General features: G+C 35.8%; 2 protein-coding genes across 4 annotated transcripts in view; one reads left to right on the plus strand and one right to left on the minus strand.

The window, feature by feature from the left end:
- Window positions 1-23,056, minus strand: part of CENPP (centromere protein P) — a 167,612-nt gene that overhangs the window by 66,370 nt on the left and 78,186 nt on the right. The window lies entirely within an intron of this gene.
- On the plus strand, window positions 1,069-21,146 carry ASPN (asporin). The gene is made up of 8 exons (XM_081934913.1): window positions 1,069-1,252; window positions 4,545-4,831; window positions 10,101-10,213; window positions 10,720-10,933; window positions 13,782-13,892; window positions 17,018-17,111; window positions 18,885-19,023; window positions 19,600-21,146. The coding sequence occupies exons 2-8, from the start codon at window positions 4,564-4,566 to the stop codon at window positions 19,795-19,797; spliced, it is 1,137 nt and encodes a 378-aa protein (XP_081791039.1). The 5' UTR covers window positions 1,069-1,252; window positions 4,545-4,563; the 3' UTR covers window positions 19,798-21,146.

Consider the following 23,056-nt stretch of genomic DNA (forward strand, 5'->3'; position numbering starts at 1 on the left):
ACTGCTCTTCTTTGCCTCTCTCTGCATTTCCTTTCATTCTCGGTCTTAATGCACCGGGAAGGCCAAAGCATGTCCATATTTTTTAAAATAATAGTAATGGAGGTTAAGTCACAAACTTTTTTTTTTGCCATAATAAGATAAGGCTTTATGGCTCTGAAAAAATTACCTCAATACATTAACTGATTACATCATGAGATCTAAGCCTATATGTTTTTAATTAAATGGATGGCATAGCTAAAATAATCAGGACAAAGGAATGACATATGCCTTTTCATATAAAACATTAATGTGGCTATCCAAAATTCTGTTGTATTGTAAAAATAATATAAGGTGAAGTTCTTACCATTCATGTATAAGGGATCGAACTTAGTTGTACTGCATTTTTGGAAAGGTATTTCTGAAAAATTATTTCCCTATTTGATAATCACAGTCTCCTTACCAGCGACTTTAAAATGAATGTTTATTTTTTTCTGTTACTAAACAATTTTTTAATCCTGTTTTTTCTACTCCATATGAATCATCTATAATTCATTCATTTAAACATTTCTAGGCACCTTTCTTAAATAAAAATAGAAAAAATCTTCAAGTAGTTTTCTGGCAGCAGCATGGAAACAATTTCTAACTGCCTTCTTGGATTGTTTCTCAGCTTCTACAGCCTTGGATTAGCTGGTGGTTGCCCTCCAAGTACTAACTACATCTGATCCTGCTTAGCTTTAGGGATCAGCCAAGGTCAACTAGGAATTGCCACTAACTAGTCACTTAAGCAGTATCACTGTTAGGATTAAGCTGTTAGATTGCTTTGGATAGACAGCACATTTCAAAATGCCGTACAAGAAAATGCTATATTTTGTTTCATAAGGTGTGTACTTGTACAACAGACTTCAATGGACCATCCAGGGTTTGCACTGGCTTTGTGCCATCCATTATTCAGGTTCAAATTTAACCACATCTTGTGCTGAGACGTCTAGAATTAGCTAGAAGTTTTGGCTCAGATACAGGCAGTGATGAAAAACACATGACCAATAACAAGTTTTCTTAGTGTTATTCTTCAGTGCTCAGATAGACTAATCCACAGAAGGAGTTTATTCAAGTATTACCCAGGGTGCCAGGAAGAAAAAGACCTTTGGAGGGATTTTTAATCCCTTTAAAATATTTACTGTTAATTTTATAAACTCAATGTTTTTATAAATTATCAAGGTGGAAATAATTTTCATAGCTGCAGCATTTTTAAGGGACTTGACAAATTTGCAAGGTAGGTCTTTTAAAAAAACTTTTTATTAATGCATCAGTGTTCTAATGAAGCAATGTTCTTTTGTCAATATTAATAATGTATTTAAATACTGTTTGATGTTTTACAGCATGTATTAGCAAACAGTACTATGAACAGAAAAAGATATCATTTATTTGTGTGTTTATTCAGAATTAAGTTCTACTGAATTAAAGAGAACTTTCTGTCAAGCAAGTAAATTGCAGACTCAGTATTTGTATTTAGCCATATTTTCAGCAATTCATAATCTCCCCATCCTTTAGTTTCCTAAGAGATGAAAAAGAATGGAGGTCTGTATAGAATGCCTCTCCTATACTGTCAGCTGAGCCCTCTACTATATATAAAACAGAAAAATAGAAGTGGAATGAACTTCCTATAATTAGCATTTAGAAAATAGCCATTAGGTGAAGAAATAATATGCATTAGAAATCATTGTGTGAATTCATTATTCTATTTGGACTATTTGATTGGATCAAACAGAATAGTTGTGCATCTGATGAAAAGCATTTAGGCTCTAATTCTACCAGGGTAACACTTACCTAGGAGTGCCATTGGACTCAAATGGGCTTATTTCTAAATAAACTAATGCTAGCAGAAATTCCTCATATTTCATGTATATTCAATGAAATTTGATTTTATAAAATTCTATGTTCAGATTAATCAGCACATATAAATATGTGGCCTCACAAATATTCATGTTTTTAAAGTAAGGGTATATGAGTACTGGCAAAACTAGGCAGGAAAGCTTTCTGCTCCATGCAGATGAAGTCTTTAGCATTTCAAACTAAGCAGTCCAACTTTCTGATTGAACGTAATTAATAAAGTTAAGTAACATTATTTCTGGCCATATTGGCAGCCTGAATCAAAGCATTTTCTATTGACTTGCTCTGCAAAAACAAACTATTCAGAAATTCCAGACAGCATCTTAATTTAAATGGAATACCTTACTTATTATTGAGATTATTATTTATTATTATATATTATTTAAATAAGAAATTATAACCAGGGCTTAGATTCATATTATTCAAAATCACCAATGCTTTCTTCAAGACAGGATTTTATTTCTTATAATCTTGGCAGCCACTAATATTCAAATGATCTGTTGGATATAAAGGATTACCATACAAGGCACAAGGTAGAACACACATATTTTATAATATTGAATGTGCATTTTCAGACAATTTGATAATAATCCTTTTTTTTAAGTTAAGCATCCTGCTGCCTTATAGTTATCTGGAAGTAGAATGGCCATGGTCAAGCACAAACCCTTAGACTAATTTACTCACGAGGAACCCCTATACTCCTGCTAAACATGCAGTCATTGATAAACCTGAGAGGGTATTAAAGTTAAACATTAAACGGATCTAATACAAATAAAATATGTTAATATAGCAGTGATTTGGAAGAGAAAGGATGGAAATGTCACTATGGTCAGAGACGGTGCCAAGATTACAGAAACTGCCATAACAGTTTGTGCTGTGGTTCAAAGTGAACTTGGGTCAGGCAACATATACTGCAGCAGATGTGTCAGCCTTAAAACTGCCATAACAGTTTGTGCTGTGGTTATGACAATGATATGACAGTCATCTCCCTTAACCAGTTAATTCTAAATAATGCAATGTAGCGATGTTAGACTGCATCCTTAGGGGATGCAGGGCAAAGACAGTTCATGAAAAAGTACTGGGAGTTTTAGTAGCTAGAATTCTTTCCCTCTTTGCTTTCATTTTTACTGGCTCAGAAAAATCCAGGGCTTCATTAGATAATTTAATATTTCTGAACAAGATGTCAGGAGACAAGATGCAGTATCCTGTAAAGGCATAAAAGAAATGCCTAGATCCAGCCATTAAGCTGCTCTTTTAAAACTGTTTTAAAATGCTATCAATATGTTAAGTTATGTACAGTTAGAACACTTGAAAGTTTTTGAGAATTGTAGACACATTAGGCATCTAGAGTCTCACAAAATGTAATTTTCTTCTAAGAACTCATATGTGCACACTCATGCCTGCTTTAATTAAGTGGCCAAGCCAAATTATAGAGAACACAGAATTACATTGTTTATCAAGTTATAGAAAAAATAATCTAATTAATTTTGGTTCCAAAACTCAAACCACTATTCTACTATTATGAAATTTAAACAATTATATCTTAATTATTTCTCACCTTAATTTAAAGCTCATATTCATATTACTGAGAAATCATATATACTGGACCATTATTCATTTATTTTATCATCATCCCTTATAACTTGGATGAAGAATTTTCTGTACTCTGTGACTTTATTTAACTGTAAAACGGAAACTCTAGTTTTTTTTCACAAAATATCCAGATTACACGAATCTTAGATTCCTGAAGGAACTAGCTGATAGTCTAAGTAGAACTTTAATCTATTAGCTTTTGATAAACTCTGGCGAATGGCAAAATGCCAGAATTCCAAAATATTCCTGTTTTGGAAAAGTGGGGGTGGGAGTTAGAAAAACCACAAATCAATCTAATACTGATACTTGGAAAAATTCTATACTCTCTTTATGAAGAGCATGGATTGAAAAATAAAACATGGAGATACATGGCTTTCTAACAGTTCATTTCTGGATTCTTAACTAAATATGGGAATGTTGCAGAAGCCCTTTCTTTTCTTTGCAAACTCTGTCAGAAACGAGAAAGGAAACTATAGCACTTTCCCCCACAGATTCCCCCACTCCTTTCAATTAAGCTACAGTACAATGATATGACAAATAAATAACTAATAGCATAGAACTATATTCTGCCATTGGTACCATGTACATTAAACTATGTAAGTAGATGGTGTTCTGGGAGAATTGCTAGGGGGAATGATTATAGTTTACAACTGGGACCCCATTCAATTATCTTTCAACTATGTGCTTCTTTATACACAGAACAGACTGGACTCTGAGTGGGATAGGAACTTTTCCAGCTTAGTAGCCTTATTTCCCTTCCAAGCTTCTACAATATTTCATTTCTAAAGGCTAAACTGATCATTCTGGCAATACAGACTGAATACTGTACTCTGCAACAATCAAATTCTTTATTTCAAAAGTTAAATTTCTAAGAGAATTGTAAGGTTTCCATATATATATATATAATATAATTCCATACAAGTAAAACATTTTAGCCACCTTAGTTCTCAGGTGAAATCTCAACAGATGAATTAACATTTATATTCTATATATTTATATGTGGCACTTCTTTTTAATATTTCTGAAATTACAAGATCAATAATGGCATTTTTCTGTTTGGCACTCACTATGTTTTGTTTTAGGGATGTGTATTCTACAAATATGAGGGAATATCTACTCCTGCTCCTTGTGGCCTTAGGTTCTGCTAAGCCTTTCCAAAAGCCTTCATACTTCACCTTTAAGAATGTAATGCTCATGGATATGGAAGATCTGGATGATGATGACGACGACAATGATGATGTTGATGATGATGATAAAGATGACAATTCTCTTTTCCCTACCAGAGCACCCTTGATACCAGTTGACATATTTCCAGTATGTCCCTTTGGATGTCAATGCTATTTAAGAGTTGTCCACTGTTCTGATTTAGGTAAGGATAATTATCATTGAAGCTACATCTTTGCAGTACATTGGTGATGTAGACATTAGTGAGTTTTCCTCAGCTTCCTGAGAAGAAACTCCAGAGATGCACTAATACTATCTCAATACCCACCTTCAGTTTTAAGGATTTCCCCATCAATTCGTCATGATTATGAGCAATAATTGGCCTATTGCCTTTAGGTGACCAAAATGAGCAACTTCCCCTTTTGCTACAGTACAATCTGGAGTTCACAAAAATATAAATTGTGTAACACTCTAGAAAGCTAGTTTGGATGATTTGACTGACTAGCTTCTTTGCTTCTGATGGAGTGCATTATGTGTGGGATAGCATATTGCTGATTTATAGTTGTTAGTTCAAGATATGGATTGGAATGAAAAAGAAACCTGACTGTCAAGTTTAAATGGGGCAAATTCATCAGGGAACTTTAGTAACTTTACTGTATTAATTAAAGTCTGCTTGGGTATTGACAGGAGATTATGGCAGAGAGTGAATAGGGAAAAAGGCCCCATGTAGTTGGGCAAAATTAAGAAAGCAAGAATTACACAGAATTCAGTTAGGTATTTTTAATGTTTAAATACAGACTGTGGGAAAATATGAGAGAAATTTTTCACTCATTGACAGTGCGTTAAGAAAGGTGAGATCTCTTTGAATTACTCTTCCCAGGATTCTTCTCCTCTGGCTTAAGTTGCCATTTATAAGATAAATTGATGTTTGTCTTAATTTCTATCTCTTATGTCTGGTCTTCCATTCCTTTTTCAGCCTGGCCAAAAATTTTCATAGCACCAACATCCTAAGGTCTATGTTTATAATATGGGAAATCTTTGCATGGAAGTTCTCCTTTTCTGATGAAGCATCAGTTAATTGTGATAGTTGGGAATGTGTTATAAGTGTTAATTGTGATAGTTGGGAATGTGTTATAAGCAGAAGATCCAAATATTAATGTGAAATTATTCAATCCCAACCTTTGAGACTTCAGAGGCTAGAACACTCAGGCCATAAGACAAGCACACTTTATATTTTAGTTACTTCTGTTACTCTACAAATCCAGATCGAGTCTGAATACCGCTTGCAAGTCTTAATCACTTCTGGTCATACAAGGAATTTTATGTAACTATCCACTACATACGAATATAATGCTGCATATCAATAAGGTCACTTATTCTACAACTCCTCTACAAAGCTGAAACTATTTACGACCAGCATTTACACATAGGGCCAATCAAACAGTGCTATGACTCATATGAAACCACGAGGAATCTCTGAAACTTAACCTATTGTGTTATCCTGTTGTGTTTCCCAAGAAATTAGGGTTGGGCAGATTGCAAGCTCATAAACCACATATTCACTGAAACTGAGGAACCATAACAACTGATTCTCTATCATGAAAATTTCATAATGTATAATGCTACCAGTCTCTTGCTCTCACCATAAAGAACAGCAAGAACTCTTCCTGCATTGCTTGCCAAATATGCTGACTCTATTGATGTTGTTTAGGTAATGGAAGCACAGACTCTCTCCCACACCTCAATTATGTGATTACACTATGAATTTCCATAACACATCACTACCCCATAATCCTGCTGCTAAAGATAGTTGCTTGATGGGTATTTCCAGAAAGACTTTACCTGCTTTCTTCCTCATCAGTGCTCCTCTATTTGAAATACTGAAATACTCATCAGTGCTCCTCTATTTGTTAAGGAAAGCCAGTGCTCCATGTTTACTGGCTCCTAAATTCTGTAGTGTATTAGGGATTGCCAACTCTTCCCCTAATTTCTGATGATTTAGAGCATTTGCAGAAGCTTGCATTGTTACTAAGTTAAACATCAAGTGCAATCTGACCAGATCAGCATATTATAGAGGGGAACAGTAATTTTGCATAAAGTTTACATTATACTGACCTGTATTAATCTAGTCCAAGATTACATTAGCTCTTTTGCACCTTTGCTTCTAGCCATACTGAAAACATAGTTGTTTTAAGTTCAAAAGTGCTATAAAAAATTGGATGCAATGGTGTTAAAGACTTAAAGTAATTCTATTTAAAGGAAAGTTGATGGTGCGAAATACCCAGTCAGCAGGGTATTTCAAGTAGGCAATTAGCCTTGAATCACTGAGCGGCCGCAAGAGCTCCAAAACTAACACTCCTTCCCACCTCAGGCTCCATGGAATCTTATCTGTCTATTCCCACGTTAAGCAGTCTGGGTAGATTCATGTACTATAAGTAGAAGTACAATAAGCAAGTCAACTTGAACTCTTCATGTGTTGATCTATTGCGTGGGCTTGACAGTTATTTAAATGGTTAGGATGAATCAACTTTGCATCATCCTAAAAAAAATGGATTATCTTGATCTTTTTCAGTCTTCAGTCCAATCAGGGTTTAGGCCTGGTTTTGGCGCATAGGTACTATTGGTCAATCTTCTAGATTACCTGTGTTGTGACTTGGATTGGGGAGGTATGCCCATTCTGGTCTTATTAGATCTCAACAGTTTTTGATACCATCAACCATGGTTCACTTTTGGCTTGTTTTAACCATGATTCTACTCCTTCCTTAGTTGGTGGGAGAAGAGAGAACGGCCCAGTGGCCCCTGATTTATGGAACACCACAGGGTTTCTCTTGTATCCATTGCTTTTTAACTTCTATATGAAGTTATTAGCGAAGTTGTGTAACGTGAAAAAAAAGACATTATTCAACAGTTTATGGATGGGTATCTTCAATATCCTGATGATATTGAATTGTATTTTGCCATCTGACTTGTGGGAGAGTTATTATTAACCTTAACTCAGTGATTCCCAAAGTGTGCGCCGCGGCTCCCTGGGGAGCCGCGCTATCGTCATAAGGGCGCCGCGAAATATTCAATTAATACCTGCGCCCGCTGGGTCTAACGCTGACGTCCCTCTCGGGCTTTGGAGGGAAGCTTCTGCAAAAGCCCGGGCATGACAAGTCTCCCAGGCTGAAATTTGCCGAGCTGTACGCGCGCGCCTGTTTTCCACGGCGTGGAGCAGCGGCGAGATTCTGGGCGGCGAGCGATGATTCCGGGGGGCATCAGTGGGGGGGGCAGGGTCCCCCTCGCGTTCCTCATCTTCCCGGATGGCCCCTGGAATCATCGCTCGCCGCGCAGAATCTCGCCGCTGCTCCACGTCGTGGAAAACAGGCGCGTGCGCACAGCTCGGCAAATTAAAGCCTGGGAGACTTGTTGCCACTCGCCTTTGCAGAAGCTTCCCTCCGAAGCGTTCCGAGGGAGGGCTGTAAACTTCCCTCCGAAGTCTTGTGAAGTTCTGAGGAGCCCCCCAAGGCAAAACGCCGCTGCCAGGTAGCTAAAAGTACGTCTCTGATTCGTCTCTGTCAGTCTCTCTCTGATTCCCTCTCTCACTCCCTCTCTCTGTTCCTCTCTCTGTCTGTCTGTCTCACTCACACACACACACACTGTGGTCACCACAGTGTGTGTGTGTGTGAGTGAGACAGACAGACAGAGAGAGGAACAGAGAGAGGGAGGGAATCAGAGAGAGACTGACAGACAGACAGACAGACACACACACACAGAGGGGGAGGGAGGGAGAGAAAGATAGACAGAGAGAGACACACACACAGAGTGAGTGATTAAGTGAACGAGTGAGAGACAGACACACCCACATACACAGAGTGACAGAGAGAGAGGGAGGGGAGAGAGACAGAGGGAGAGACAGAGACACACACACACACACACAGAGTGAGTGAGTGAGAGACAGACAGACAGACAGACACACACACACAGAGTGACAGAGATGTGGGAAGGAGGAGAGAGAGACAGAGATACAGAGAGAGAGAGAGAGAGATAGACACCCAGAGAAAATGACAGAGGGAGACAGAGAGGGAGGGAGAGACAAAGAGCCAGAGAGAGAGAGAGAAAGAAAAAGAAAAAAAGAAAGAAAGTGGGAGAGAGAGATGAAAGAAAGAAAGAAAAACAACATATGACCACAATTGAGCCCAAAATTTTGGTTGCTAAGCAAGAGCGGCTCTCCAAATAAATTTCAATCGTGGTTTTGGCGAGATTTGGCTCAGTTGAAAAAAAAGGTTGCCCACCACTGGGCTAGTGTGGTGGTTAAGTTACTTTTCAAAAGCTATTTTTCTGATCTAAGATTTGAGAAGTTGTGCAGCGAACAACAAGCCCATCCATCCCATTAATAATTTTAAATCATTAAACGATGTTCAATAAATTGTGAATTTAAAGCTCGTGTTTAATTTATTTTTCAATTAACCTAACCTTAACGAACTAAAAAGTAGATTTCCAAATCCTTAAAAAGTCAAAAATAAAAAAAAATCGGATGTACCTATTAAGGGAGCTGCGGAAAAAATCCGAAGTGTTATGGGAGCCGCAAACCGAAAAAGATTGGGAACCTCTGCCTTAACTGATATCTAGAGGCTGTCAAGTTCTGGATGAGAAAGAACAAATTAAAATTGAACCCTATCAATTTAGAGTTATGGTTGATCCATCAACGCCCTTTTGTCACAAGCACTACCTACCAGGAAGTAGGTTCACAATTTGGGGCTGCTTCTGAACTCCAGAGTGGTTTATGCCCAGCTTCAGCAGGCATGCCAGTGGTGAAGCAGGAATAGGAGGACCAACTACTGTAACTAATGCTTGTATCACCACATAGTTAGACAACTTTAATGTACTCTGCTTGGGACTGCATTTGAAGAGTATTCAGAAATTACAATTAGTCCAAAATGAAGCAGCTGCCTCCTTTTGCAATTCTAGGACTGGGAGCATAATGTGGCACTTTTGGGATCCTGCATTGTTTGCCATTTGGGTCCTATTTAAGGTGCTGGAGTTGACTCATAAAGCCCTCTACAGCTTAGTCTCTAAGTACTTTCCAGACTGTCTACTCCTGTCAGTATCACTCCGACCAATTGGAGCTACTAGAAAAAAAACAAATGCAAATTGTACACTTTCAAGAGGCTTGGGTAGTGCTGCTTCTTTGTAGAGAGCCAACACAGTGGAACAGCCTGACCATGGCGAAAATAATGGTTCTCTTCTTGTTAGTCTTTTGGAAGCTGTTAAAGATCAAATTGTTTCCGACAACTTTCCCCTGATGTGAATGTTGCCATCTTCATTTCATTTTCTTTTTTCTTTTCTTTTTAATAGGATTTTTAAAAAAAATGTTTTATGGCTACTATTTTAATCTGTATACATTCTATACAAGGCACCAAGAGTCTCCTTTGATTGCAATGCACAGAAATATGTTTAATAAATAAATATTCATATTTTTTTCTTATAAATAGGCTTGACTTCTGTACCAAGGAATATTCCATTAGATACTCGTTTGATAGATCTTCAAAACAACAAAATAAAAGAGATCAAGGAAAATGATTTAAAAGGACTTTCATCACTATATGTAAGCTTATTTTCTGAACTTCTTCTCAGGACACTATCATATTTCATTTCACCTACCACCTACACACACACACAGAGACACAGACACACACACACACACACACTGAGTAACAGCATAAGAGTAATGTAAATTGATGTTCAAAGAGATAAATAAAGATAATTGTTTGGAAAATCAGTAATTTGATCTATACTAACCATATTTTCAAAACTGATCAATGTGTGATCATTTTATTAATCTATAGTAAAAGCAAAAGATAAAAACCTATGTGTAATATTAGAATTAAATCTAATTTTCCTTTGGCAGTCTTTAGTGATTCCATTTCCATGTTACTTGTGCTTTATTGAAATCATACACAAACAATTTCATGTTGGAGTTTTATGGCTTACAAAAGTTTGAGTACTTTAAAAAAACCAATATATTTCCATTTAAAGAATATCATACTGTCTTTTTAAGTGAGAACTTTAAAATAAAATCAATGCCTAACGTTAAGCTCATATTTTGATTAGGCCCTTGCCGTGAACAACAACAAAATAACAAAGATCCATCCTAAAGCGTTTCAGTCAACAAAGAAGCTGCGGCGCCTCTACTTGTCCCATAATCATTTAACTCAGATCCCAGAAAATCTGCCAAGAAGTTTAGCTGAGTTAAGAATTCATGACAACAAAGTTAAAAAGATTCATAAAGACATATTTAAGGGAATGAAATCTTTACATGTTTTAGGTAAGTGTATTATTTTTATAAATCTGCTGCACAATAGCGGGGGGTGGGGAAGGTTACTCTGTAATCCCCCAGAATCACAGAGATGAGCAGTGAACAAATTTAATAAATAAGCCATTAGTTGAGAAACTTAGATTGAACAAACTAAAATGGAAAAAGGATAAGAGAAGTAATGCTTCTTAGTAGATAGCAAGAGAACCTATCTGCATTCAATATATAAATATCTGATGAAGGATTGACAAGTTATTTATATCATTCAGACCATCAACATAATAAAAACCATTGGCTTCATTATAATTTTCTCAGTTACACACTAAAAGCTTGTTTGTGTGTCTGTGTATATGTATGTGCATTCTTGTATATATGTATGTGTGTGTATGTATGTGTGTGTATGTATGTGTATATACACACACACATCTATACATACACATACATAGACATACACATACATATGTATATGTTGCATTTTTGCTGATAAATAAATGAAGGGAGACTAGAAGGTATATTTTTGGAAATTTATTCTTGTACATATTGTCAACATATTCCCAGGTTCAAATTACCATGCAAAGGTTTGCTTGCAATCTTCATGACATTTTCTGTAGAAAGCCAAAATGTCTTTACCAGGAGAGAAAAGTTATGGAATTCTTATACATGAGTTGTGTAAAATAATCACTCAAAGCTAAGGTAGACTAATCATATAGCATAAATGTGGACACAAACCAAAAGTTATGTAACATTACAATGGCAAATCTTGCCTCCTTATTTCAAAATTCCTATAAACCTATTTTTGAAATAATGTTTTATTTTGTAAGGATTGTATAGATTTAATAATTTTATGGAAGTTGAGGTTTGTAATTTTTATTTAAAGATGCATAGGAGTATTGAGCTTCTTTTATCATCAAAACAATGTGACCTTGGGACAAAAGAAGCCAAACAAATTAATCTGCTTCAAACATAATATAAAGCTATACTTCAAGGTTTGGAGGCTTAATGTGATATATGTAATTTATAGTCTGCTTGCCGTATTTTCTATTTTTTGAGATCACATTAAGCCCCAAACAAACAAAACACTCATATAAAAAAAACTCTCCTTTAAAATAATTAATGCTATCTTCTTGTTCAAACTTCACAGATAGAACACAGATTCCTATTTCTTTGTGCTGCATGGTTTAAACAAAAATAGCTGCCTTCTGGAATTGAAAGAAAGCAGATAATCATTTGTTTACTGAAAATGAATATGTGGATAGCTCTTGTTTGGTAACCGGCTTGATAGTCCAATTCATTGTGTGGCTCTGTCTGTAGCAAATGTTTATTTTTGAAAGGATGAAGTGCACCAACATTTCACTCTTTTTAGAAGTTTTGGTATATATGGTTTTAATTTATCATGTGTAAAGGTAAAGGTCCCCCTCGCACATACCGCATTTTTCGGAGTATAAGATGCACCAAGGTTTTGAAGAGGCAATTTTTTTCTAAACGTAGATAGGTAGATAGAGGGATATAGAGGGAAAGAAAGAGAGAGAAATACAGTAGGTAGGTTTGGAGAGAGAGAGAGTAGTTAGGTAGGTAGGTAGATAAAGGGATATAGAGAGAGAAATAGAGAGAGATAGAGTGTCGATAGGTAGGTAGGTAGAGGGATAGAGAGAGAGAAATAGAAAGAGAGAGAGAAATACAGTAGAGAGGGACAGAGAGAGTAAATAGGTTAGTAGGTAGATGGATAGAGAGAGAAATAGAGAGAGAGAGAAATACAGTAGATAGGGAGAGAGAGTAGTTAGGTAGGTAGAGGGATAGAGAGAGAGAAATAGAGAGAGAGAGAAATAGAGTAGATAGGTATGTGTTTCTGCTAGCACAGCACTTGATCTACGTATTTCTCATCAATCAGTTAAAGAGCTTTCCAAAAGTTTTTGCACTCTGTAACCCTCCCCCAAAAAGCCGTTTTTTTAAAAAAAAAAGGGGGGGGGCAAAACAAGCAAAAAACGGCCCATTTTTCACAAAAACGGGCCTGTTTTTCGTAAAAAAAAAATTGCATGCATAGCCTTATGGAGGCTTATAGAGTGCTGCTGGGGGTTGGGGGAGCAAAAAACAGCCCATTTTTTGCTCGTTTCTGCCCTCCCCAGCCCCAGAAGCTCTCTGAAAGCCTGCTACAAGCTATGCACGACCATTTTGGTGAAGGGGGCGGGGTTTCGGGAGGCAAAAAATGCTGTATTCGGTGTATAAGATGGACCCAGATTTTCAGCCCCTTTTTTGAGGAAAAAAGGTTTGTCTTATACTCCAAAAAATACGGTATGTGCTAGTTGTTCCCGACTCTAGGGGAGGTGCTCATCTCCATTTCAAAACCGAAGAGCTAGCACTGCCCGAAGACGCCTCCGTGATCATGTGGCCAGCATGACTAAACACCGAAGGCGCATGGAGCGCTGTTACCTTCTCACCAAAGTGGTCCCTATTTTTCTACTTGCATTTTTACATGCTTTCGAACTACTACATTGGCAGAAGCTGGGACAAGTAACAGGAGCTCACTCTGTTATGCAGCACTAGGGATTCGAACCGTCAAACTGCTGACCTTTCTGATCGACAAGCTAAGCATCTTAGCCACTGAGCCAATGTGTCATGTGTATATTCCTCCAAAAATGAATCTGTTCATGAATTTATGCCATATTTTATAAATTAGAGGTGTTAGGAAGTTTCCTACACCTTTGTACAGAGCCACTTCCTTTATTCATATACAAATTAACAGATTATAAAGAATAAATCACTGTACTCTTTCACTGGAACTATAAAAAACCAGATTGGGGTGGCGGGGGAATTTGAAAATCTCCTGTACTTCCAACTAACAGAATGTGCTCTCTTTTGACAGAAATGAGTGCAAATCCTCTTGACAACGATGGGATAGAACCTGGGGCTTTTGAAGGTTTGACAGTCTATCATATAAGGATAGCAGAAGCAAAATTAACATCTGTACCAAACGGTATGATGTATTTGGTTTTTTAAAATAAATATACTTATTTATTAAATAAGTGTAAGTTAAATATACTTAACTTCTTTTATAAACTATATTTCAAATTTGATATTAATATGTTATTTCAGTTAAAATAATTATAACTGACTTATGTAATGACATATTATAAGAATTCAATGATTTCTGAAAATAGGATCCAGAAGCTTGGGAGCACATCACTGCCATTCTTGGAAAGAAAAAAAAATATGTATACAACTAAGCAAACAGTAAAAAGAACAAACTACCCAATCCAGATTGAAAGATTCTATGTTACAGAGAATCATTGTCCGATGGTTGAGGATATAATTATGCAATAGTTGCATTCAAGGCAAATAAACAAGCTGTACAATTTATTTGTCTGATAGACATCAAAGCAAGCATATTGTTTTATGCTAGAATCCAATCCAGAAATCATGCTTATTAGAGCTGGAGGTAAATTTTAGGCTAAGCAGTTGGTCAAATAACAAGTTATTTATTAAATGGACCATCTTAAACTTGCAGAGTATTGATATGTGCCACAAGGAGAAACATAGTCTCTCTTTGGAATTTATCATTCCTATTCAAGAAGTAGCACTCTCCTTTTGAGATGTACACCAATAAAATACACTTGATAGAAAAGCCAGAGCATCAACATCTATGATGGTCAAGAAAAAGATTTCATAGGAGAAGCAATTAAATGAAGTATGGTTTCCAATCAACATAACCATTAAGCTGGCAAATACTCTAACTATTTTTCGATCATCAAAGACTGAAACATGTGGCCTTCTGTCAAATGGTTAAAAAAATAATTTAAAAAGTTCCAAGAGTTCAGGAAAACCTATTTCCCATTTCAGCAAATATTTTTGTTCTTAATTAAATAATCAATTGTAAAAGCATGCCATGTTTTTATAACAACTCAAGAAAAGAAAAACGCTAGTTGATGAACTGTAATATCTTTGCATCCAATCCTGGGATGATCTTAAATGCTAAAATATAAGCATATAATGTACATATTTATTCAAATGTAAATTTTCACCATATAGTGTGACTGTGCTATGAAATGCCATATTTTTTGGAGTATAAGACGCAGAGGGTGAAAATCTGGGTGCGTCTTATACACTGAATACAGCATTTTCGGGCTTCTGAAACCCCACGCCCTTTGCAAAAATGGATGTGCTGAGGGTTTGGGAGGCCTGCAAAGTGCTCTTGGAGGTTGGGGAGGGCAAAAGCAAGCGGAAAATGGGCTGTTTTTTGCTCCCCACAACCCCCAGGAGCATTTTGCAGGCCTCTCAAACTCTCTGCATGCCCTGCTTTCACAAAAAACGAGGCACGCAGTGGGTTTGGGAGGCCTGCAGAGTGCAAAACCCTTTTTTTTAAAATTTACCTCTTCAAAATCTTGGTGCATCTTATACACCGGTGCGTCTTATAGTCCGAAAAATACAGTACTCAAAATTTCTGCTACCGGTTCTCCAGAACCTGTCAGAACTGGCTGAATACCACCTCTGGGCATAATACCGGAAAAATATGATAAAGGTATGTTGAGAATTGCAGGGAAAGATATTGGAATAACATTTGACATTACCTAAGCTTTTAATTTCAAGATGAGCTGAACATTCTGGAAGTTGAAGTTTATGTATCTGCAAGTTCTCAAGGACAAGAAATTGGCATATTCAAAGTTATTTTTCAGCCATAGATGCACAAGTCTGTTCAAGAATCATTTGCAAATGAATCTCAAAGGCCAACATGTATGAATATTAGTGACTAGTTTATGAATCCAATAAACAGAAATGTACATTCATACATAAATTAGAAAAACAAAGGTAGAATTGGAAACCAACAAGAAGAAACTGTTTTTTTGGCATTTCATAATAATGCTGCCAAAATGAAATCATTGGAGAGCTAATATTTTCCTAGACCATAATGGAAACCAAAGGCATGCTTTAGATCATAGTGTAACAACATAGAAAACAGATACATGAATATAACAAGCAGTATCATTTTAAAATTTTGCTTAATGCCTCCATCTCTTTAATTTTATGTGGTGGGGCATTTGTTAGTGTTAAGATGCCACAAAATTTTGTTGTGCATATTGGCTAACAGTTCTAAAATAACAAACGTGCCTTATATTTAATTTGAAAACTATTTTTCAGATCAACATGAGGCTAGCACAAGAATGCTGTTACACTTACCATTTTCCATATGCTATGCAGCTTTGGGTCTGTTTTGCACGACCTACGCATTTTAGCACTCATAAAAATTGTTATTACAATTTTCATTGAAATAGTCATAATAAATGGCAATACTTTTCTCAAATTTAAATAGGGAAGAAAAGGAGATATTGCCACCAACTACTGAACATTGCAATTTACAGATCTATTTCCCAGATTTTAGGAAGTACTAATTGAAACCTGAACATGCAAGCTTTATCATGAAAATAAAGTAGTAGTCTTTCTGTGAGTTCAATACAATAATAGACTGTTAACAGAGGGCTTTGAAGTTTAATTCTGCTGTTGGTGTTATCTGTTAACTATGCTCTTTTCTATGTAGTACATAGAATACATGTACGTAGGTAAACAGTGTTGTAGAAATTTATAAAGTGTGTGCCTACTTTGCAAAGGGAGTGAGCATTATTATATTTGAAATATATTTATCAGTATTCACCAAGGAGGATATTTTATTGTTTTGTGCACATTTTTTTTCTCTTTATATAGTCTTGTCTAGTTTTCTTTTCCTTTCTCCCCTTTTTTTGGAATTTGTGTTTTAAAGCTTTGAATAAAAATTAAAACATTGGGGGGGGGGGGGAAATAAAGAAATGTCAATAATTTATTTTGGCATAAGATGATATTCTATGTTGACGTGCAGTGGGGCACCTGTGCATATAGGATGTCATGACCTTCCTTCTTGTGAATGAAACAACCTGGAGGATATGATCCTGCTTCGATTCAGCAATCTTTGAACAAGATAAGCCTCATTGCTCATCGTGACTGTGCATTCCTGTAACAATTATAGCTGCCATAAAAATGTTGCCACATTTGATCTCCACATATCTAATAATATATTAATGCTTAATTTTTAATGTTTAACTTATTCAAGATACATATTCCCCTTTTTAACAGCATTACCATCCAGTCTACTGGAACTTCATCTAGATGACAACAAAATCTCTGCAATTGAACTTGAAGATTTCATTCGATATAAAAATCTTCAGAGGTAGAACTTAAGCTTTGAATGAGTTGCCACTAGTATGCTGATAACATTTAGCGCTACTGATTCTGTCTGTAGACGTGGTAAAGCGAAAGCAGTCAATTTATCTGACTGTTTCTTAGGCTCAGTAATACTATTCAAGGGAACTAACTGAAATGAAATCCTGATAGACAGAGGTGCTTTTGCTGTATGGAAAACCAGAACCTGTGCCCAGAGGACAGCTTATTCTAGGATGGGGTTGCACCAGGGGTGGGTCCCGGCTCCAGCTACTGCTAGTTCGCTCAGGGACGCGCCGTGCATGCTTGATGCGTGTTGTGCACACATGCACAGTGCAACAAAATTGCTCTGTGCATGCGCATGAGGCAGAAACAAGATGGCGGCAAATCAGTTTGGCGGGGGGGCATGGCAGGCCTGAGTCGCTGCTGGTTCCAGCGACCCAGGCCGCCAAATTACTACCGGTTCGGCCAAACCCGTCTGAACCAGTAGAACTCACCTCTGGGTTGCACCAGCTTTTAACGGGCACTTGCCCAACTATTTCTAATACGAACTGCAACTCTTCTTATGTTCTGGTTTGATCATGATAAACAATTGCAATATTCAACATGACCTAACCTTGAAGAGTTTTCTGAAATTTCAACTTGTACAAATGTATGGCACCTAAAAATGGTAGCTAACCAGTCCATAAAATTGGAATATTATTTCCATGTGGAAAGATTTGCATTTATTGCCATTTGCTTTTAAACACAGCCCAGTGTTGTTGATTTTGTTTCTTTTTGTGAAAGTTTTTTTAGTTTTTAAGAAAATGTTGGATATCCATTTGTCTGAAGTGGTGTAGGGTTTCCTGCCTAAGCAGGAGGTTAGACTAGAAGACCTCCAAAGTCCCTTACAACTCTGTTATTCTATATTCTATTTGATCATAACTGATTTAGGACTTATATCAGCTGACCTATATTAACATTACCATGTTTAACATTAATATCAGCAAGAAGACAAACTGTTTTAGCTTCCCAATGGGGATATAAGTGAAAGCTTTTTCCTGCTTTGTTCCATACCAAGGGAATATATTTAGCCTCTAGTAAAGAATTTAAGAATGCCTTATATAGAAAAACAAGGCAACTAAATGATAAAAATTAAAAATTGTTGATACTATAATAATTCAAAATTTGATGCAATATTTTGTAACAATAATTCCTTAACATTATATTAACGTATTAAGAACGCTTCCAATAACTTTTATTCCTTTGAGGTCTCCTGTTTTGCTTTGATTCATATAAATACATTTCTACATGATACTATATTATTGTAGTCAATTTCTTTTTTTCTTTGAACCTAAGAGGGATCAGGAAAATCTTTTTTTCCCCGAAGCAGGTTAGATCTTGTGACCTCTGTTTCTAAATAGATATACTGAGGAATTTTGGCTATGCCTATAAATAATAGATGGAGAGAATGAAGTAAAAAAACAGAATGCCCTTCAAGACACCTGGGAAAAAATGATATATACTGCTCCACTATGGATATATTAAGTTGAATTAAATTGTGTTAAAAGAGGTAAGATAACTTTAAAGGGATGTAATAGATGCTAGAAGAATGTTAAAGAAGAAATGCAAGTTATATTTAACGATATTCTGACAGCCCAATAGAATATTGGAAAGCAGTTCTTGAGAAAATAGTTTTGAGAATGAAGTCCTGAAATACACCGTTTTAAGTAGTTTATAGAGTTTTCAAGTTTTATTATAAAATATATTGTCTGAGCTATTTCAATTTTTAATTTACCACTAGGTTGGGGTTGGGAAACAACAAAATCAAAGATGTGGAAAATGGAAGTTTTGCTAATATACCAAATGTTAGAGAAATCCATCTAGAAAAGAACAAACTGAAAAAAATACCTGCTGGTCTTTCAGAACTAAAATATCTACAGGTAATACTTAATAGGCTTTTTTTTCTTGCTCTTACTTGTCAAGTTTGCTCTTAGTTGTCAAGTTTGTAACAGTAACTATGGCTAGCGCAAGGTAGCACAATTGAAGCAGAATTGTTTCAATTCTGTACTTAAATACTTCTAAATTTTGTATTTGTATTGTATTGATCTGGAGCAATGGTGGGATTCAATTATTTTTAGTACTGGTTCTGTGGGCATGGCTTGGTGGGCGTGGCATAGCTTGGTGGGAGTGGCAGGGGAAGAATACTATAAAATCTCCATTCCCTTCCCACTCCAGAGGAAGGTTACTGCAAAATCCCCACTACCTCCCGATCAACTGGGACTCGGGAGGCAGAGACTAAATGGGGGAAGGGCCAGTCAGAGGTGGTATTTATTGGTTCTCCAAACTACTCAAAATTTCTGCTACTGGTTCCCCAGATCTGGCCAGAACCTGCTGAATACCATCTCTGATCTGGGGCCATTAACCTGCTAATCCCATCTAGCAAATACCAAAGTTGTGGTAGTAAGTTTAAGCATATTGTATGGTGATTACTGAAATTTCTTTTTATCTTCTCATAGGTTGTCTTTCTTCACTCAAATAGTATTTCAAGCGTGGGAGTGAATGATTTTTGTCCAAGAGAAGGAAGGCTGAAGAAAACACTATATAATGGAATAAGCTTATTCAAGAATCCTGTCAAATACTGGGATATCCAACCAGCAACTTTTCGTTGTGTACTAAATAGAAACAGTGTGCAGATTGCAAATTATGGAAAATAAAATAGTATAGGAAAAGAATTATTGAAGTAATTATTATTAAAACCAGTATCACAAAACTTGAAACAGTTAAAACCTGTAAATTAGACTGCCCAATTTCTTTACAAAACTTATACAAGATTTAATAAATTAAAAAATTTCTCTGTTTTTAATTTGTGTAATTTAGGAATCGTACTAGAATAAATGGTTTCTTCGCACAAAATTGGATTGTTTTGTTCACTGAGATCCACACTAAGTTGCCTTTTTTTGCAGAAGAAAATAGGAAGTTTTAATACAATTTTAGGGTATTAAATAAATTAGTTATGTCCTGGAAAGATCTCCTGTATAAGTATTTATCATAGCTCAAGAAGAAAAATTTGAACATTTTACAAAAGTAAACTAAACTGGCTTTAAAAAGCTCTATAGGACACTCTATTATTAATTTGATAATCTAATTCATTATGACACTAGATAATATTTAAATATTTATGCTAAAATTGAAAGACAACTTAATATCAAGCCCTTTAGCCTCAAAGGCTTTAATATTTATTCATGTGGATGTTGTGGAAGTATACACTACTTTTATAACAAAAACATATATATCCTGAATATTAACCATGTAGAAATGTTTTTAAAAGAGAAATGAGTATATTCTTTGCACAGGGAGCACAAATACAAAATCTTGTATTTCCTGTAGGGGGTTAGTCCAAGTAGGATAGAATTTTAAGATCTAGGATTAGAAAAGTGTTTTATTTTGTGGTAAAATATTTTAGGCTTGTGGGGATCTTGATCACGTGTAGCTCATAAACAGGAATGAGACAGAAACAGAAAGACAAGTTACTGTATGCAGAGTCAATGACAGTCACCTGTTATACCTGAACTCAAAACGGAGTTAAAATAATTTAATTTATTTTCCCACAAGCAGTTATAGACATTCTGGCTAACCTTCTCTTTACATGTGAGATAAACAGAGAAATAGCTTTAAAGACAGAAAACAGTAACACAAATTAATACAGAATAAAGAAAACAAAGGAAGAAAAAGAGAAAGAAAAAAGCTTTTCACATGTGTTTTCACTTGATGTAGACAATACACTTTCAGGACTAATTTAAGACCACTTTTCAACTTCTTGTCTTTTATGTATTATTAAAGCTGGATCCATTCTTGTATATTACTGCTTTAGTACTGTAACTTTGCTTTAATCCAACCTGCATGTACTGTATACAAAATATTTTGTTATGGATGGTTAACTGATGATGGTACTGTATGAAAATAGCTGTCTACTTCTATTTTTAGTGTATATGCATTGGTCTTTAAGTTAAGAAAACAGAAAAATGTTCAGTTGTTTTATTAAACATATTGAATTGAAATCTCATACTATTGTGATACTACTGCTTCTGTTTTAGATAATATTCACAGTATAAATATACACTTAAAACTTTAATTTTAGTACTTTGATAACAGAAACCTATTTTCAATGAATTTTCTATTTTACTTGTGACTCTGGTAACATTAAAACTTATGTTCTGGAGGGCTGGGATCAATGAACATAGAAAAGAAGATAATATTGGAAATTTCAGAAGAAAGAAAAAATGTGAAAAGTGGACCTCCATTCTTTAAAGAAAACTATTATCTTTCTGTTTCTTTAAAATAATCTTTATTGAATTCAAACAAGTTGGCTAGATCTACATTCCTAATATGTGTGTGTGTATGTGTATTATTGTATGTATGTATGTATGTATGTATGTATGTATGTATGTATGTATGTATATGCAATGAATCAGTGAACACATAAAAGCAAACAAAGTAATAACCAAAGCCAACCTGGGTTTGTCAAAAACAGATCATGTTAGACAAATCCTATTGCATTTTTGACATAGTGACAAAATTAGTGGACCAGAGGAATGTGTCGATATAATTTACTTGGACTTCATTAAGGCATTTGATAAAGTAGACCATAACCTACGACCTGATAAGACAGAAAAATGTGGGTTAGACAGTATCACCACCAAATGGATTCGTAACTAGCAGACCAACAGCACTCAACATGTAGTCCTCAATCTACATGCAGGGAAGTATGCAGCGGGGTACCTCAAAGCTCTGTTTTAGGGCCAGTACTCTTAAACATCTTCATCAATGATTTGGATGAGGGGATAGATGGGGGATTTCATCAAATTTGCAGGCGACACCAAGCTGGCAGGAATAGCCAACACTCCAGAAGATAGGCTTAAGATACAGAAGGATTTTGACAAACGTGAACATTGGGCACTATCTAATAAAATGAAATTCAATGGTGAAAAGAGTAAGTTTCTACATTTAGACAAGAAAAACAAAATGCACAGGTACAGTATAGGACAGGTGGTACCTTGCTCAATAGTAGTAACTGTGAGAAAGATCTTGGAGTCCTAGTGAACAACCATTTACATATGAACCAGCAGTGTGCTACAGCTGCCAAGAAAGCCAATACAGTTCTAGGCTGTATAAACAGAGGGATAGAATCAAGATCACATGAAGTGTTAATACTACTTTATAACGCCTTGGTAAGGCCACACTTAGAATACTGCATTCAGTTTTGGTTGCCACAATATAAAAAAGACTCTAGAAAGAGTGCAGAGAAGAGCAACGAAGATGATTAGGGGACTGGAGCTTAAACATAAATAATGGTTAATGGAATTGAGTATGTCTAGTTTGATGAAAAGAAGGACAAGGGAGGCATGATAGCAGTGTTCCAATATCTCAGGGGCCTTCACAAAGAAGAGGAGACAAGCTATTCTCCAAAGCACCCGAGGGCAGGACAAGAAGCAATGGGTGGAAACTAATCAAGGAGAGAAGTAACATAGAACTAAGGAGAAAATTCTTGACAGTTAGAACAATTAATCAGTGGAACAGCTTGCCTCCAGAAGTTGTGAGTGCTCCAAGACTGGAAATTTTAAAGAAAAGATTGGATAACCATATGTCTGAAATGGGATAGAGTTTCCTGCCTAAGCAGGAGGTTGGACTAGAAGACTAGAAAATTCAAGAGTTTGCACTTGATACCAAAGAAGTGATGGTAATGTATACTTTTATTTTCTTGAGGATAATAATAAATAAATATGAGCAGTGTTTGGAAAAACAAAGAAGAAAGATGTGAGAGAGGAAGACTATGATAAACTTCCATTCAATCACGAAGAATGTGGACATTTCAGTGAAAACAAAGATCAAACATTTTTTTTAAAAAAATCTGTTGATATGTAGAAAAAAGGCAAGTAGATAAGTAGGAGCTACAGACTTAGATATGGTTACCAT

The sequence above is a fragment of the Natrix helvetica genome (genome assembly GCF_964273705.1).
Source record: "Natrix helvetica genome assembly, chromosome: 1".
NCBI lineage: Eukaryota > Metazoa > Chordata > Lepidosauria > Squamata > Natricidae > Natrix > Natrix helvetica.

Coding starts and splice junctions, on each gene's coding strand:
- ASPN (XM_081934913.1), top strand. CDS start 4,564: ATGAGGGAATATCTACTCCTGCTCCTTGTGGCCTTAGGTTCTGCTAAG. Junction 10,214..10,719: donor AAGGACTTTCATCACTATAT/GTAAGCTTATTT, acceptor TATTTTGATTAG/GCCCTTGCCGTGAACAACAA. Junction 17,112..18,884: donor CGATATAAAAATCTTCAGAG/GTAGAACTTAAG, acceptor ATTTACCACTAG/GTTGGGGTTGGGAAACAACA.